Here is an 18,220-nt window from a genome sequence, read left to right as displayed (position 1 = left end):
TTTTCACTGGGAAGAAGGCATGGTTCAAGGCCAGCATGCGTCTGGATCTCCCTGCACTTGAGGAGTTTGGTGAAAACTCTTCTGATTCCCTCTCATATGATGTCATCAATCAGGCACGAGACCTCACAATTGCTGTATATACATCCAAAGCGGACCACCCGGAGGATTTTGACCTGAGTAAGCTTAGAGTGTACAAGTTCCTCAATAATAGATCAACCCTCTTAAAGCTGTATGGATGGTCTCTCAGTGCTAGCAATGCAGTCCCTCTTGCATCTACCGAGCCAGCCTTGCCTTTGTCAATGAACAAGGCAATATCATGCCTCTGTTCCTGTGCAAAGAAGGCAATTCCATGCTACTTAGGATGCCGTTGCCAGGTACTGGAGACACGATGCAGCAGGATCAGTGCAACACATGACAACAGTGACAGTGAATAGCATTGTACCATAGTATCATTGGCTTTAGAAGCAGGCAAGACAGCACCATAGAGGTCAAAATGAACCTTTTGTAGGCAACCTCAACTCCGCCTTTACTCTATTTGTCACTAAGTAGTCTATATTTTGTTATGTTACTTGAATGCATACCACTATGTTAATTTGTATAGCCCTAAAGTTGAAGTTTTTGGCAAGTCTTGGAGTGTGCATGTGTATGTTTATATTGTATTTAGTTTATTAAAATGATACATAAGATACATTGTGGGCTTTTTCTCCGATTTTTCTCTGCAATCATCCCCACAACTATAGATCTACAAATCAATAAATCTGGGGGAAAATGTAATACCATACATTATTTATGACTGCACCCATATTGACAAAATAGAAATGAAAGCTCAAACTGACCAAATGTGTTCATATTGCTTAAAAAGCAGACTTTTTGCCATAACAGTAAGCTGTCACTGTAAAAGTCATAGTAAAACTCATTTTCGCGTGGCATCCATCTTGGAAATATGCAAATTAAAGGGCCAGACACACCCAATCATAAAGATAAGTATTCCATTGAGTTTCTCATGCTCTGAAACCATGAAATAGACACCAAGTTTTTATTTCTAGCCCATCTGGTTCAAAAGTTATTGCCAAAGCTATTTTTTGATAGGGGCCAATATTGAGGCGGCCATATTGGATTTCCAGCAGCAAGTTGACCGGGTTGTCCATATAGGTTGTGATCCTACTGGGTCATAGATATTATTTCTGGTGGCCAACCTTTTATGGCAGGGCAAATGCAGCATACCCCCCTTTGCCCCTGGGTACTGATAGGGGCCAATATTGAGGCGGCCATATTGGATTTCCAGCAAAAAATTGACCGGGTTGTCCATATAGGTTGTGATCCTACGGGGTCATAGATATTATTTCTGGTGGCCAACCTTTTATAGCAGAGCAAATGCAGCATACCCCCCTTTGCCCCCTGGGTATACTCCAAATGGAGCTGCAGGTGTAAGTTAATGTCTGATAGAAGTGGCTTCTAAACAGCACTTACATCTAGTTCTGTTTCTTCAACACAAATTTTACTCTGAGGGTGTAGAAAAAGTTAGTTCACAAAGCACACACATCCAAATGACAAAATCCCAGGTGCTGGATATTAGAACATTTGCACATTTAAAATAGAAACCGAGAGTCCACAATACTCTGCACACTGGCTTCCATTAGTGCATTTATTTGATTACCACCAAGGTGATGTTACAAGCGTCTACGCTCGAGTGGGGACACTCAAAATACACTATGGGAGCATGAAGCAGTGTTTACATTCTCGATGTTTATGTTTTTTATGTGTTCATAAAAGCTCCCTTGGAATTTGTTTAGCAGCATGCATGGAGGTAATAGGACCTTGAGATAGAGGAATTAGGAACATTGTCACTTTCTGGCCATTATGCATCTGGTCCTGTTTCAAAGACCCCATAATGTGTTACGACCACACAAAGCAGTCACATCAAGTCTCACTAGCTCTGCTCAGTGTGCTATTCAATGTTAATAATGGAGCAGTTTGTGTGAGTGTCTGTTGATGTTATTACTGTATATATCTCTATCTTCAAAAGTGATTGATTCTTCTCTCCCCTTATGAAATCAAAGCATAATCTAACTGTTGGTGGGTGTTTCTCTAACGTCACATAGCGTGTAGAGATGCATAGACAACAGGGACTGGTGGGGTCCATTTACTGGGATTTATTAGTTTAATAACTGGGAGAGTTGTGTTGTTATGACCCAGGGGACCAAATCATGACGTACTATGGCTAACAGTCATCACTAATGGCCTGATCCTGCTAAATGGACCTGGTAAAGAGCCATATTAAGGACATTCCTTCCTCCAGCCTGTCCCTTTATTCCCTTCTGAGCATCCATCGCCTATACTCTTGGGGTCTTCTAACCGGTAGGCGTGAAGCCATATATATATAAGACACTGAGACGCAGAGGAAAAGAAGACCAAGGCACATCTGACCCTGAACGTATTAGAGCACCATCGTCCTCCTGAACGTTTGGATCCAGTTGACCAACCATCTACCTACCGCTCTCTGAGCTTTCACCAGCGTCAGTCTGACCTTCTCTGCACTCCAACAGCATGGATACGACTGCAGCGATGACGCTCCTCGCTGTCCTCCTGGCTGTGGCCGGTGTCAGCCAGGCTCTGCAGGAACAGGGAGGACTGGACAGCCGTGGCATCCTGCTAGGAAGCTCGGAGGAGAACACTGCCGACTACCTGCTGGGCCTGGTGAGAGAACACAGCACTCAATCTGTAATAAGAGTTTCACTTCCTACGACCTTGTACCTTTCCATTCTAACTGTTCTATCTTCTCTACTTTTTTTTTTTTTTTTTACCAAATAACTGAAGTAAACTAAAATACATTATAAACATATAAATAGGAACATACAATCTATTCATCCACAATGCATTATAATCAGCTTATAACACTGTACTATTCTATTTACAAGCAATCAAAAATATTCATCATGCTTTATAACAATCATAGCTTTGTTACATGAGAATCGTATTTACAAAATCTTTTGTTATTGGTATTATCATTTTTACCATTACCATTTAGTCATTATGCCAATTTACCCTCCGCACACATTTCTGTGTTTTTTCCACTGCTACCCTTACCTGCCAGTGAGGAGCCCCCACTGGGAGGACGTAGAGCAGTGCCTATAGTCCCTATAGCGCAGCAGCAAAGATTACCCTCCTGCCCATCTTCCCATATTTTGCTGTGCGTTGATTGTCAACTGCCGTCTGATGCTTTGGTCCTTTGATATGTCCCTAGCGATATACAGCATTGGTTTGAAAAGAGTCAAGTCGGTTCAGTTCAGAATAAAAACAAAAAAAGCATCTGCCAAAAAAAGACAAAAATATCTAGGGCAGACAGCTGTTTGAATTAATTTGCTGCTGGAAACAGTCTCAGTCTGTCTCAAGATAAGACGTACTTGAATATTGTCTGTCTGCTTATATCCCTACACAAATAGAGGATGTGCCAGCATCAGAGGAGTCTGTTTGTGCAACGCTTTGAAATGTTCTGTCATATATCTTCTGGGGGCTCTCATGCAGGATAGCAGTATGCATATTTAGGGTCCTGATAAAACATTCAGATTGAAATCAGCTATGGGGGGTGTATCCAACCCAAACCCCACAAGCTTTGCACTATTTTCTGCATAATGACGAGGACAGATTGAAATTTGCGAATATTTCTGTGACGGCTGTATACTGAAATCCTTAAAATGTAACTTTATGTAGGCTACTTACAATGATAATCATCATCATCATCAACGTCATCATCATAATAATATTTTACAGACTGGATAGAGGTCACACCCCGCAGCCTTTTGCAAACCCTCTGAAAATGCAATATCTGCTTTTCCCCGCCCATTATTTTAACTACATAAACACCTATTTTGGGGATGTCATTATAAGTGAAAATTCAGTGCAATTAGGAAAACACTTCGTAGATGGGCTATTTCCGCCACATGACAAAGCATAATTTCAGGCTTAAAGCAGCACTATGTAACTTTGTTAGAATGAATAAATTAGAATTTTGTCAAATCTGTATGGTAGAGTTTGTTAATACAATATATCTTTTGCAATTGGGGTGGTTGTATCCTTTGACACATTTAGATTGTGTCAAAGGTTATGTCTCACCTAGACACAGGATCTGACACAAATTTTGACCTGATGGTCAAGTTCAATTTATCCTCTGAGCAAGCAGGCAGGCTGTATTAGCTCAATTGTAAAAAATGTCGGCACTTGCGCAGATAACTGGGTTCAAATCCGGGGTAGAAGCGGAAAATGACATAGTGCAGCTTTAAGTGGAAGAGAATTCATTCCATTATACAGAATGCTTGTTTTGAGTTGTAACAGCACAGGGAAGATACAATTAACTTACAACTCATTATAAATATTAAGCTGATAAGCCATGACACTACAGTCTATACTTGGTAGATGATTGGTAATGTGTCCTTCTGCATGTATGTGTGCACTGTTCTTGTATCCGTGTGTGTGCGTGTGTGTGTGTGTGTGTGTGTGTGTGTGTGTGTGTGTGTGTGTGTGTGTGTGTGTGTGTGTGTGTGTGTGTGTGTGTGTGTGTGTGTGTGTGTGTGTATGTGTGTGTGTGTGTGTGTGTGTGTGTGTGTGTGTGTCTGTGCGTGTCAGGGGAGTGAAATCAGAGATAACAAGTTTGATGATCGTCTGTTGAGCTCGGTGCTGCATTCCCTCCTGCTGGGATCTCAGAGAAATACCAGGAACTCCATCCTCCAGTTTCATCAGCCTCAGAGGTCTGCACACGCACGCACGCGCTCTATATACAGTACTTCATTATACGATGAACAGTGAAAATGGCTGATCTACATAAGCTCACATTGCAGCGCATTCTGTACTTGTAGATCAGCTATTTTAGCTATTTTGGACATTTTTAACATTCTTGAAATTACAAGAAATGTCTACACCAGCCGGTAGGAAGTGGTTAATAACCCTGGCTTGATGAGAACAGGATTGTGAGATCTTTGGTGTATCAATGAGTATCCTGTCAGCATACAGTATACTGGCAGAGAGCATGAGTCAGCAGTAGTCATTTGCAACAGTTTGTCATATCTGAAATTTTAAAAGACACAAAGTGCCTCACGACTACATTTGTAAACATTATGTCCATGTGATGTCCATGTTTTAAGATGACTCATGAGTCATGACTAAATTGGCCATAAATATGGCCTGAATTTGATCATCTTGACCTTGTGCTTTGCCTTGAGGGGGAAAACTATCAAAAAGAGTCTTGTCTGTTTTGGTTACATAAAACACTGTTTCTGGTTGGAGTGTGAACAATTTGTTCACTCTCAGAGTTAAATGAGCACCGAAGATTTGACAGTGTAGATTGGGGTCCTAGAGATTTAAACAAAATGGTATCAAATGGGGATTTGTGGCTCTGATGCATATCAAACTGGTGCTGCTTGAAATTAAAAAGATGGAGAATCACTGATCTAAACTGTATTGGAACCGAATGTACACTCTAAAATCCTCAGTGCTTATTTAACTCAGAGAGTGCACAAATGGAACCAAATGGATCCGTCGTAGCAGTGACATAGATACAATATTCAAACAAATAGAAAAGAAAATGGTCTGAGCAGGTACTTTCTTGTGTATGAAAACCTGTTCCCTCTTTATCTTTCTCAGGTTTGGCCGTGGCTCCAGAGTCCCGGTAGGAGCCCCAGCAGAGCGGATACAGTCCCGGGACGGGGAGAATGTCCCTGGACCGATCTGGAGCATGGCTGTACCACAGAGATTTGGCAAGAAATAGCCCAGCACCCCATGCATCACTGCTATGACAGGAGGTCACACAGCAGCTTCAGCCAACCCTGGAGAGACCAAAATGTTAACAAATAAATCATACTGTACAGTGCATAATGAAGCTCTTGTCTCTATCATTTACCATCATCACTAGTCCAATCCAACTGGGCCCTGAGTTATACATACTACAGTAGTTGTGCGTGAGTGCACCAAAAATAACAGATCTATAAGCTCATAATGCCTTGCACTGCGACACATTGTGAGCTTGTAGAGGGCTGTTGTAGATGTGCAACACCACTACACAGCTAAGTATAAATCAGGCATTACTTGACACCCAGCAGCTTGTCTATCTGTAACACATCTTTTTGGACCCACCTGACATGTCTTAATTGTGGATTTGGAGACTGGTGTCACAGGCTGTGTCAGAGGAAGTGGCACTTCTAGACAGAAAGGCTATGATTTGTGTGTGACCACTAAATAAAGCATTTCCTATCAACAGATGTTGTTGTGTCTGATTAAATCCACAGATCATTGCAATATCATATAACAACTTTCAGATTTATACATTCACCCTACAAACGTTATGGATGGACTATTACTGTAGCTATTAGGCCTGTATGGTCCTTGACCTTGACATTCCTGCAGCTGGCATACAAACTTACTGAAGAAACCAGCTACAATGTATGTGATAGCTGAATGAAAGATAAGGTGGCTATTTTCCCATGTTTTGGAATGTCCCTTGGACAATGCAGTTTCGCTGCTTAAAAATACAGAAACATTGGTGACGAAAAATAACTTTTAAAGGAACCTGGTGACAATGAATACAGATTTTATTAATCTGAATTGTTCATTGTTGAATTGGTAGATTAGATGAACATCTGAGCTTGTTATAGGCAGCCCAATGCTGTGAAAACCTATAGTTTTCTTTCACCCACTGACATTAAGACATGGTGTAGTTATGTAGTCTAATCTTGAATATACCTGAAACTGCCTCAGTTCATGTGGAATTGCTAAAAGGGGCTTCAACTGTATTCTTACAGCATTTCTGGTTGAATTCACATAGGGATAAAGATTATTTGAATCCGCCCTCATGACAGCAATACTCAAAGGGTGTCTGGTGGGTGGGTGTGAGAGAGAGAGAGAGAGAGAGAGAGAGAGGCGGGGGGGGGGGGGGGGGGGGGGGTATCTCACCTAGGGTGCTGGGATTAGTGGGATGGCCATAAACGTCAATGAGTCAACAGACTAAAACCAGTTTGAATTCTTGGCCGAGATCGTCCGCTTCTCTGGGGTAATGTCAAAATCTTTTAAAAATCTGGTAATAATACAGTGTTATGGACAGCTCTACTTTACTGCAACTTTGATTTGATTCATTTGGTAACATTTCAGTTTGTTCTGGCTATTGCGTTTGAGTTTTAAATGTCTTTTTGTTATGTTTTCATGTCATGTGTAGACCCCAGGAAGATTAGCTGATGTCATGCATCAGCTAATGGGGATCCTAATAAACTCAATAGGTTATCCCTATGGTGCTTTGACCTAGGCTATTAATTTAAAGTGTAGGCTAGATTTTAAAATGCTGCTGAATTTGTACTGGCTTCTCGACTGGAACTGTAAAGTTAGTTCAAAACACACTTTAGCTGACATTATGAATGGAATATTTGAATTGACTTATTTTGGCATAGTGCTGTGCTGGGTATGAATTAGCTGCTGCTGGCCCCACACGCACGCACGCACGCACAGACAGACAGACAGACAGACAGACAGACAGACAGACAGACAGACACAGACAGACAGACATACTTCGTCGACAGGAGTTCCCCAGTGATCTGTACTAACTAGGCCCCCTCATTTTTTCCCTCTCCACCAAATACCTTTGCAGAAAATAGCTGATCAACATGCTTTTAGAGCTTAGAGATATTTTTGGCCAGAATAGGCTTCATGTGGTTAAATATGAGAGTGTAAATACGGACCCAAATGAACAAGTCCAGCTTGAACGACAACGGTGTCATCTGTGTGTCTATGTCCCCCTATAGCTGCTGGTATGAGGCCACACAGGCTGTATCGTGCAATGCACATGTGCTTGATGGCTGTCACGCTCCTGCTGCTGCTATGTGAGCTCGCCATCAGTCAACTCTGCAACTCCATCATCAACCTGGTGGATGGTTTCAACACACTCTTCATCCTTGTGCACATGGCCCTGTCTCTGCCTCGACCCACAGGCAGCAGTGGCACAGAAGATGCCTCGCCTGCATCCCCTCCTGACTCCCTTCCATCTGTGCCAAATGGATTCACTCCTTCCACCACACCTTCCCCTCCTCACCCTTCACCCTCCGTGGAATCATCCACCAAACCTACACCGGGCAACCAGCCTATCACAGAGCCACTTCCACAACATCCCTGTCCAAATGATCAGCCTATCACAGAGCCACCTCCCCAACATCCTGGTCCAAATGATCAGCCTATCGCAGAGCCACTTCCCCACCCTCCCGGTCAAAATGATCAGCCTATCACAGAGCCACCTCCCCAACATCTGGGTCCAAATGATCAGCCTATCACAGAGCCACTTCCCCACCATCCCGGTCCAAATGAAAATCTGCCTACTGACCCTTCACTGAGCCCTCTTTCCTCCCCCTCCCCCTCATCATCACACATCCTGCACGCGTCCTCCTGTGGACTGTTGTATAGCCAAGCGAGGACTCAACCGGTGGGGGCTTTCATCGCAGCTCTCCTCCTGGCCTCTCTCTGTGTCTTGGTATGTCCAGAGATCTTCAGCCACGTCTTGCAGCCCCGCCCTGCATGGCAGCCATTTCATCTGGTCGTGGTAGGGGCCGTCAGTCTGGTCCATAACATGACGGTGCTGCTGGGACTAAGGTGGGGGCGGCCGCTGGACGGCAGTCCTGGAGGGGTCGGGATGGGGGAGATGACCCCATACCCTCGTGATGGTAAAGTCAATATGTTAAGCTGCTTAAATGATCAATGTGCACAAACAAGCAATACAAGGTACTTTGTATTTAGATTATCATTTACAATACCAATTAAGCCTCATTTTGTATTAAAATATTAAGCCCTATTTTATACTTAATCTATTCAAAAATAGCAGATCTACAAGTTCACTATGCGTCGCATCGCATCACAAGGCGTTTGTAGTATATTTTAAGTATATTTTCACGCAAATAGTTTTAATTACTTTTAATAAAGTAAAATGTTGAATACAGGCCTTTTACCAAGTATTTTAATATTGTAGTATTGCTAATTAGGTAAAGATTCAGAATGCTTGTTCCACCATTGGCTGCAACTCACATCTGACAACGTTCATGTTTGTTTTTCATATCAACAAACAGAGGATCCTGTGCCACAGGCTCCTCAGATGCGAGGTTGCTTCTTCTCATCCCTCATTACTGCCATGCTACATCTCTTCAGCTCCATTCTCGCCCTGACCAACGGTCTGGTGCAGCTTCTGGTCACACCACAGGCTCTGCACAGGTTTTGGATCGTTTACCTGGATCCTGCTTTCTCCCTGCTGGCTGTAATAATGCTGCTGGCTGCAGCTCTGCCACAGGTGAGGTGTTACTGGATGCATAGCGCTGGTTCTCAACGTGATGCCGGGGGACCCCCTGGGGTCCTTGAGGGGGTTCCAGAGGGTCCCAGGCTAAATGATGGATGGTTATAACTAGCCCTTACAGTTCTGTACATCAGACAAGGTACAAATGCAACCATTAGGTTCCATTTGCACACTCAATGTTAAATTGTACATTGTTTTTTTTATCAAGTGGGGTCTGTGGCCTAATGCATATCCAACGGGGGGTCCTTGAAATGAAAAAAATGGTTTAGAATCACTGATGTATACCTGAAATTCCTTCAAGGTACTTTTAATTACAAAACCAAAAATTCAGATTGATAAAAAAGTTATTAATTAATTTGTTTTATTGATTTGTCAGGACACGGTCATATTGAAATGTGTAATGATGAATAGGGCTGTAATAGGGCCGATTAGTTGTATTAACTGTTGCACTTGCACCCCTAATCCTCAGGTGTACAGGTATGGTCTAGTGTTGCTGCAGGCCAGTCCTCCACAGGTGTGTGTGTCTGACCTGGAACAGAGGATCATGAGTGTCCCTGGAGTCCAGGGTGTCCACGACCTCCACGTGTGGCAGGTGACAGACACGTGCACGGTTGCCTCTGTGCACGTACACTGTCATTCTGACTTCCACACACACAGGTGAAGTGCTAAACTTGTTTTGTTTTTTTGTCTTTACCTTAGAAGTTATTTTTAACCACTTTCAACCTGGCATCCCTATGTTTTGGGCATGTCATTATAGGCAACCATTTTCTAATATTTTCCAGAATTGTTCAACATCCTACTATAATTCTAGTAACCTCTGTCTGTCCGTCTGTAGTGGTGTCCCTCTGTAGTGGTGTCACCACCCGGTTCTCCTCACTGGCTGGACCAATTGCTCTGATTTTGCACACAGCCATTGACCATTACCATCTGAACGCAACTGTGAAGCCCGTTTTTCAATTTCATCAAATCTCAGCTTCTTATTAGTGTTTATGTGTCAAACAATGTCGCCTCCCGGGTTGCCAGATCATGTGCGCATATCCCCCCACGGATGCGTCGACCGGGTATGGTCTATTTAAGATAATTTTCATAGTGAAAATAGCTAAATCTAGCAAATCACACGTTGTTTTCACTATTTTCACGTGACACCGAAGTATAAAATAGTAGTGCTGCCTTACTGAAACTTGTGGGATGTCACCAAAATAGTTTGGAACAAAACCATATCCATAATCACCATTAATTGGCTTCTTCAGTGTTTTTGAAACTTTACTAATGTAAATGTAGGCTGACATTTAATAGATACTGTAGAACAATACTTGTGCCCAAAAATCTTTTTATTCAGATCATGTTTTTAGGGGCACAGTGGCGCCCAGCCCTGGCACAGTCGGTAGCGCTGTCGCCTCACAGCTAGAAGGTCCTGGGTTTGATTCCCGCCGGGGACGCTGTGGGCACTGGGGGCGTGTCTTCTCCTCCGCGTCATCAGCACCAATACCCTAGGTGGGGTTGGCGAAAGGGCCTACTCTGTGCGGAGTTCGCATGTGTTCCCCATGTCTCCTAGAGTAGTTAATACCCTCACAAAACATGTAGTAATCCTGGCCGCTATACCGCCTCCCCCATGACAGCCAGGGCACCTGATGGAGGGGAAGGGAACTGGTTGGAATAACGTGTTCCTTCCATGCGCTACGTCCTACCGGGGAAACTCCCCCCTGTCAGGTGACAAAAAGGTCAGTTGGCTCTCATGCACCCTTGAAGGAGGCATGAGCTCGGCCCTGGGCTCCCTAGGCTGGTGGGGGGAGTGTAGCACCCAGGATCACAGAAAAATTGGCACCGGGTGAAAAAGGGTTACAAAATTGTGGAGAAAAAAAATGGAAAAAAAAGTAATGCATGCATGTTTATGTGCAGATGTGGTGATGTGTTGTCTGGAGTCACCAATGTGTTCAGGAGTGTGGGAGTAACCTGCAGCACAGTTCAACCAGAGTTTCTGCCTTCATCTGCCACCGCTAACGCCAGTCCAGATGACAACACCAACAGTGGTGGAAGGTAACTAAGTACATTTACTCAAGTACTGTACTTCAAGTTCAATTTTGAGATATATTTTTATCTTACTTGAATCTTTCCATGTTTTGATACTTAATACTTCTACTCCACTACATCTCAGAGGCGAATATTGTACTCTTCTACTCCACTACAAATTATTTGACAGCTTTAGTTACTAGTTACTTTGGCTTTTTTGAAAATAGCCGATCTATAAGCTCACAACGTGTCGCATGGCGGCGCATGTGAGCATGTTGCTATTTTCAAAAGAGTTTGACAAAATTAAGAAAACTTGTGTACTTTAACTTTTGTTACTGTACGTATATTTTTATGGCAATTTGTTTGTAGGCCTACGTTTACTGAAGTACAATTTTCAATGCAGGCCTTTTACTTGTAACAGAGTATTTTTCATGTTGAGGTATTGCTACTTTTACTTAGTAAAACATATGAGTACCTCCTCCACCACTGAACATCAGCATGCCCCCTGTCATCCACAGAGAGCTGCCCTCTGTGTCTCCTGTCCTGGCCTGTAGTCTGGCTTGTGGGAAGGTCTGTGCTGGGAGAATGTGCTGCTCTCTCCCAAAAGAGGAATCTGACATGCCACTGGCGCCATCTGCTGGACAAAGTTAAACAGACACTCTCCTCTGACTTGGAAGTTTGAACCAAAAGAAGAGCACGAATGCTAATAATCTGTCAACACGGTTCTCAAACGTTTTACTTTCAAGGACCCCTGTAATTCTGAGAGTGTATAAATGAAAATGTTTCATGTTTACTAGTTACAGGGGTCCATTTGGAAGTGGAACTCACCCACTTTGAGAACCACCACTCAACCATAGAGGTATAAGCACTCAACACACAATCTTTAAGAAAGAAAGACTACGATTTATATTGCAGGGCATTGTGGGTAATAATCCTTATGGCGTATGGAATGAGAATGGAGACAGGTGTCACTGTTCAGCTTCACGTTGTGCCTTTGAAGTTCGGTGTGCCTTTGTATTCCTGTGTATGTGGGCCTTCATGCAACAAGTAGGTGGTGTTCCTAATGTTTGTAGTTGTGAAACAGCCTTATGTTTATGTAACCAGGAGTAGCCTACTTTTTAGCTTTTAGCGTTATATTTCATACGCTAATTAATGTTAATTGGCAACCTTCCTAATGCGGCTAATTGGGCTTAATTGTGGAATTGGCCTAGCCTACTTGCTAGAGCTCTTTAGGCCTGTTCACACTGGCACCCCACATAAGATTGGTTTTATGAAGTCTGAGCAGAAAGAAAAAAAAACACATGGAAACATATTTTTGCATATCAGATTTGAATCACATTCCTTAGCCTTTATCAGACTGCATCATAACAGGAAATCAGATTTGGCTGCCAGTCTGAACAAGGCCTTTAGAGGTGGACAGCATTTTTTTTTCTAGAGGTACATACTGACTTTGATAAAGTGAGTGAAAGGCCAGTGAGGCCAGACATTGGACAATTTAATTGAAACTTGAGTTGAGACACAAACACATGCTGTTGCTGAATTAGGCTATGTTAAAACTGTATGAATTGGTAAACATGAGAGATGGTTTAACAATAAATAGGCTATTTGCTAGGCTAGAAAAGCCTGTGTCCTTGCTTCGCAACACAAATATGTTCCTTACAAAATGATGACTTTTTTACAGCTGTATTTGTCATTCTGGTGTAAGGTGAGGTTACAATGAGGTTACAATTATCTGACATTCAACACTTAAAGGACGACTTCACCCATTTTCAACCTTTCTTCATATAATTGGTCCTCAATAATGCTCATGATAAAATTGTACCACTTTCTCGCTCTGTGTCTCATAGGCGGGCTGTGGACACTTCAGAAACCCGCCTACCAGTGACATCATCGTTAGGCAGGTTTATTTTTCAAACAAGATAATTTTTCTTGTACACAAGAACAATGGCTTCCTTTAGTTTATAGCATGCTAACTTAACATAAACATTTAATATTTAGGCTACTATTTGTATACATACCTGCATACATGGAATGTGATTGCAGGTAGGGCCTATGTATTCAAATATGAACTGCCATTTATTGGAATCAAATTCTATTTTGCCTCAAAACTATTAACATAACCTTTTTTAATTAAGATTTATTTGGGGGGATTGTTTCTTTTTCCTTTGAGGACCTCAGGCCGGAATCGGATGTTCCAATGGCTGGTTACGGCCCTCGGGCCATGTGTTGACACTAAGGCTTAGTCTATAGTGACTATTCTCACATTCCACCCAGAGAGTATATTTTCAGAGCAAATGGGCCATCGGAACTATGAATTTGTTAAAACGAAATATAGCGTTTATCATTTCCATTTTCACATTGGTGGCTTGTGTCCAAATGAAGGCTATCAAGCTAAAAGCCTGAATTCATACCTCATGGCCACAACATAGGCCTACAGATGGATCCTACATGGATTCATGCCCACACCTTCATTAAGTCATGCCCACAACCCACAACACACACAACTTGTTCTGATACATTACTAAATCGTGGGCACAACATATATGACATTACCATAAGTAAAAAAACATACATCCATTGATGCTCTCTCATCTACACACAACCATTCCATTGTTACATCTGTTACACAAGATGACACACTGTTGGTGATTTTGGTGTTTGACTTATTTTTATGACTACCTCAACCTCCTGCTTATTACTTTCCTCTGTTTATGAAACAGATACAGTATCTGGCCAAGGGAAAACACAAGGTAGCCGATGATGGATTTCAGATCAGAAATAATAAGGTAAAAACTATTGTATGATGATGGGAAATGGAAATTGAAAACATGCTTTTCTACATGCTGAAGAATTAAACCACAAATTGTGTGTGTGTGTGTGTGTGTGTGTGTGTGTGTGTGTGTGTGTGTGTGTGTGTGTGTGTGTGTGTGTGTGTGTGTGTGTGTGTGTGTGTGTGTGTGTGTGTGTGATAACCAGTGTGGTGCCTACTTTAAACATCTAACTCAAATAAAACTCAAATAGGACACACTGACTATGCAAGATAATACATACACATAATCTACAGTATCTACAAGCTTCTGTGAAGAGCTTATCAGGAGCTTGTCTTTCACACACAGACTGCTATTGGCTCTGCATGTGAGGCAACTGCTGACTGACTGATATGATGGAGCAATCAGGGACACAAAAGGCATTGTCAGTATAATTGAGTAACTCTTCATCATTCAATGCTGTGTTGAGTGAACTACTAGCCAGTATTGAGTAATGGAGTATTCAATATTCCACTGGTACACAAAAATAACAGGCCAACATGAAACATAAGCTCAAGGCCATATTATTACACTGTCCATGTAAAGTAGGGATGTGTTTGAATATGAAATGGTAATTGATGGTAATGGATGTATGACTTTCTTTTTAATTAGTTGCTGTAAGCTTCCACATAAAATGTTAACACCAGCATGTCGAAGAATATTTTGTGCTTGATCATGTAATCTTAAGGCACGCACGCACGCACGCACGCACGCACGCACGCACGCACGCACGCTCGCTCGCTCGCTCGCTCACTCACTCACTCACTCACTCACTCACTCTCTCAAGGAGAGAAAGAATGGACTTTGTATTTTTTCTCATGACATTTTCTTCTCATGATTAGACACCGTTTACTCTGCCTCAAGAGGTACAGTATAACAACCCTGGGAATCCTGTCATAGAATTAGAAAACACCATTAGATCCAAGAACACCTGGAGTTAAGGTGAGTCTGTCGCTGCTGCATTGGTCTTCTGACTTTATAACTGAGAACGGCTGTAACATTACGTTTCATCAGCATGGAAACAACGTATAAAGTCATCAGTGTGTATAGCTATAACAATTTGATTGATTGAATACTGCACAAGGTACAGTCAGACCTTTGAGCTAAAAGGATAAAACAAAAAAGTACTGGGGACTTGTTTCCATTGTGGTCCTATGTATTCAATTCATCATAAAAATAACACCAGCATACAATATCATCAACATATATAAAACACTGTACAAAGTAGACACAAAATGACACAATATGCTGTGTCAATCTGCTGTATCGATATTTGTACTTGTAAAAGCAATGCTGGTCTGTGAGTTCAACTTCAACCTCAGTCACTGTGTGTCTCTGGGGTATCAGAGGTTTGATGGACTGGGGCAGTTCTGATACAAGTTTGTGTAGTCTAAGAGCGTACAGCAGCGTAATGCTTACTGTATGTGTAAACTTCAGCACATCCATCTATGATGTTCTTCACTCACTCTGATCTTGGATCAGATTTACTTTTTTCAATCTGTATTGTGAAAAGCCAAACCAGATTCCCGAACCAGCAGCCAGGGCATTCTGCCTCACTGTGCTTCAAGAATTGCTATGTTTGCCTATGTTTTACAGAGCGAGTGAGACAGATAGAGAGCATAGGATTGCCAACCGTCCCTTGAAATACGGAATCGTTCCTTATTTGGAAACTAAAAGACGTGTCCCTCATTGAGTTGACACTTTGTGGTTATTTTTGGGAATCAATGAATGACACACATCTTACGAGTTCAAACAGCTCATATTCATATACTATACTGTAATACAGGTTGTAAACACTTAAACCCTCTAGACCTGAGCTATCTCTGTACTTGGACCTCTTTTTTTCTGTCTACACCAAATCTCTTTTAGATGAGCATCTGCTATTTTTGGCTAATGTTCCCCCCAGAATATGGATGCTTGGGTCTAGTGGTTAATGTTATGCAACAATTTTACATATATATTCAGTGAGATTTGATCTTTTTCTGAGCCTCCTGAATTTTGTTTTTAAATAAGTGTAAATAAGGGCAACCCTGAGAGAGTAACGAGGATAGAAAGACAGACAGACAATGCTTTTGATATTATTGGGTCATTATTGAGTCATGCCTCCTGGTGGAGATTTGCGCACAAGCAGATCAGTTTCGTTTTGCGTCTCCTCCAACTGCCAAATCCACTATTTAAATAACAAAAGCTCTATAAAGAGAATGGGAGAAGACACTCTGATTGGTCTACTGTACTGACCTGACACCGTCAAATGGAAGAAGCTTGCGACACACATTTCTTTCACAGCCTACTTCCATCTGAGACTCCGGTAGCAGAATCGATGACAGACGGTTTTTCTTTTTTTCAAGCTACTAGGCAGGTGATTGGATGATCCCGCCCCTAGCAGCCGCTGATTGGTTCGAACACGCAGTGTTCGGGCAGCTTTACCAAAGATTGTTAATTTAGCAAGATACGCATTCTCCATTGGAGCCACTAGAGGCGAAGTAGTACACAAATCCACTTAATGGTCTCCTAAGTAGGCATGTAGTCAGGGGATATTAAAAAAGTCTTGGAATAAATTCCTTACCAAAAAATTTTTTTGACAGCTCCTTAAAGTTGGAGTACCCACCATAACCTTGGTTAAAAAGAAATCCCCCAAAAAAAATCCAAATTTAATTCTGTTTTAAGTAGCATGTGAGGTGTCAAACTAGGGTGTTTTTATGATTCTGAATCCATTGCAACCATTTGTTTTGCACCAAAACCACTCCTTGGGCTAAAAACGGCCCAATCTCAATGGGCTTTTTACACAAAAAGTATACATGGCTATGGCCGTTTTTAGCCCAAGGAGTGGTTTTGGTGCAAAACAAATGATTGCAATGGATTCAGAATCATAAAAACACCCTAGTTTGACCCCTCACACGCTACTTAAAACAGAATTAAATTTGGGGTTTTTTTTTTGTTTGTTTTTAACCAAGGTTATGGTGGGTACTCCAACTTTAAGGAGCTGTCAAAAATTCTCCTAGGGATACTGAATTTCAATAAAGTTGTGATGTGTTACTAGACACCTTTGTAAACACATTGGTGAAGTTTTTTTTTGGTAAGGAATTTATTCCAAGATTGGAAAATATTCTGCTAATATCCCCTGACTAATGGTTGTCTTCTCCCCCAACCACCCCACCACCCTCCCCCTCCCCTCTCCCTGGCTGACAACGTCATATGGATGTGTATTTGTGTATTTTCTTCATTAAAGAAAATAAATGCTTTACATGTTGGAAAGTAAACTGTTATTGGAAAAGATGCTTTTAAGAAACCTATGAAATTCCCACTACAAACACACATTATTCAGTCTTATGCTAGATGTGCTCCTGTTTCTGCTCAATGTTAACCATATATATATATATAAAATATTATATATACCTTATAAATAAAAGGCCCTTATTTATAAGGTATATATTCTACCACTATAGACCATAGTATGTTTAGAAAATTAGCATGAATGTTATGTTTAGCAAAATGTTATGAATGTTATGTTTAGCAAAATGTTATGATTTCCAAATCATACCCCATCAACCAAGACAGTTAATAATGGAACATTATATTATTGAGCATTGGAATACACATTTTATTTAATTTTTAATATGTCCATAATGATTTTCACGTACTATATTCACATATATAATCTCAGTTAATCAGTTTTTAGAACATCTTATTGGGACAGAGCATAGAGTTAAAAAATAAGGGACAGAGCCCTCTATGTCTCGTCCGTCAGACTGCAGATGGACTCTTCAGATATCTTCCCAAATCTCGCGAGAGTGTGTTGATGGGATAGAGAAAGGTCGATAACAAAGTAGATTTTCTCCTAATTTGTGTCTAAAAAAAGCCATTTTAGTATGAAAATCTTGTACATATTGTGTGTCTTGTGATGATTGGGTCCAATATTTAGTTCAGTATCCATGGAGCTAAGGAATGGTTCAGAAGCTGTGCTCACGTTGACTCTTCCATTGGAATCAATAGACTCCATCTTGCTTCCTGTCTCCTAAAAAGGTGTCCACCTACGTCACGCAGAAACGGGAAGTAAACCGGAGATTGCGTATCTTGCTAAATTAACAATCTT

At 41.6% G+C, this 18,220-nt stretch overlaps 1 protein-coding gene across 1 annotated transcript; it reads left to right on the top strand.

Annotated features, from left to right (window-relative positions):
- Positions 1 to 2,496: 2,496 nt before the first annotated feature.
- Positions 2,497 to 5,761, top strand: npffl (neuropeptide FF-amide peptide precursor like; the record flags this gene model as incomplete). Its single annotated transcript, XM_084062627.1, has 3 exons — positions 2,497 to 2,697; positions 4,624 to 4,745; positions 5,638 to 5,761. Exons 1-3 carry the CDS (start codon positions 2,548 to 2,550, stop codon positions 5,759 to 5,761), a joined length of 396 nt encoding a protein of 131 aa, XP_083918753.1. The 5' UTR covers positions 2,497 to 2,547.
- Between the last annotated feature and the right edge of the window lie 12,459 nt (positions 5,762 to 18,220).

This window comes from Gymnoscopelus microlampas (genome assembly GCF_963454915.1).
Source record: "Gymnoscopelus microlampas genome assembly, chromosome: 7".
NCBI lineage: Eukaryota > Metazoa > Chordata > Actinopteri > Myctophiformes > Myctophidae > Gymnoscopelus > Gymnoscopelus microlampas.
The sequence above is the reverse complement of the archived record's forward strand: the minus strand, read 5'-3'. Positions and strand labels throughout refer to the sequence as shown.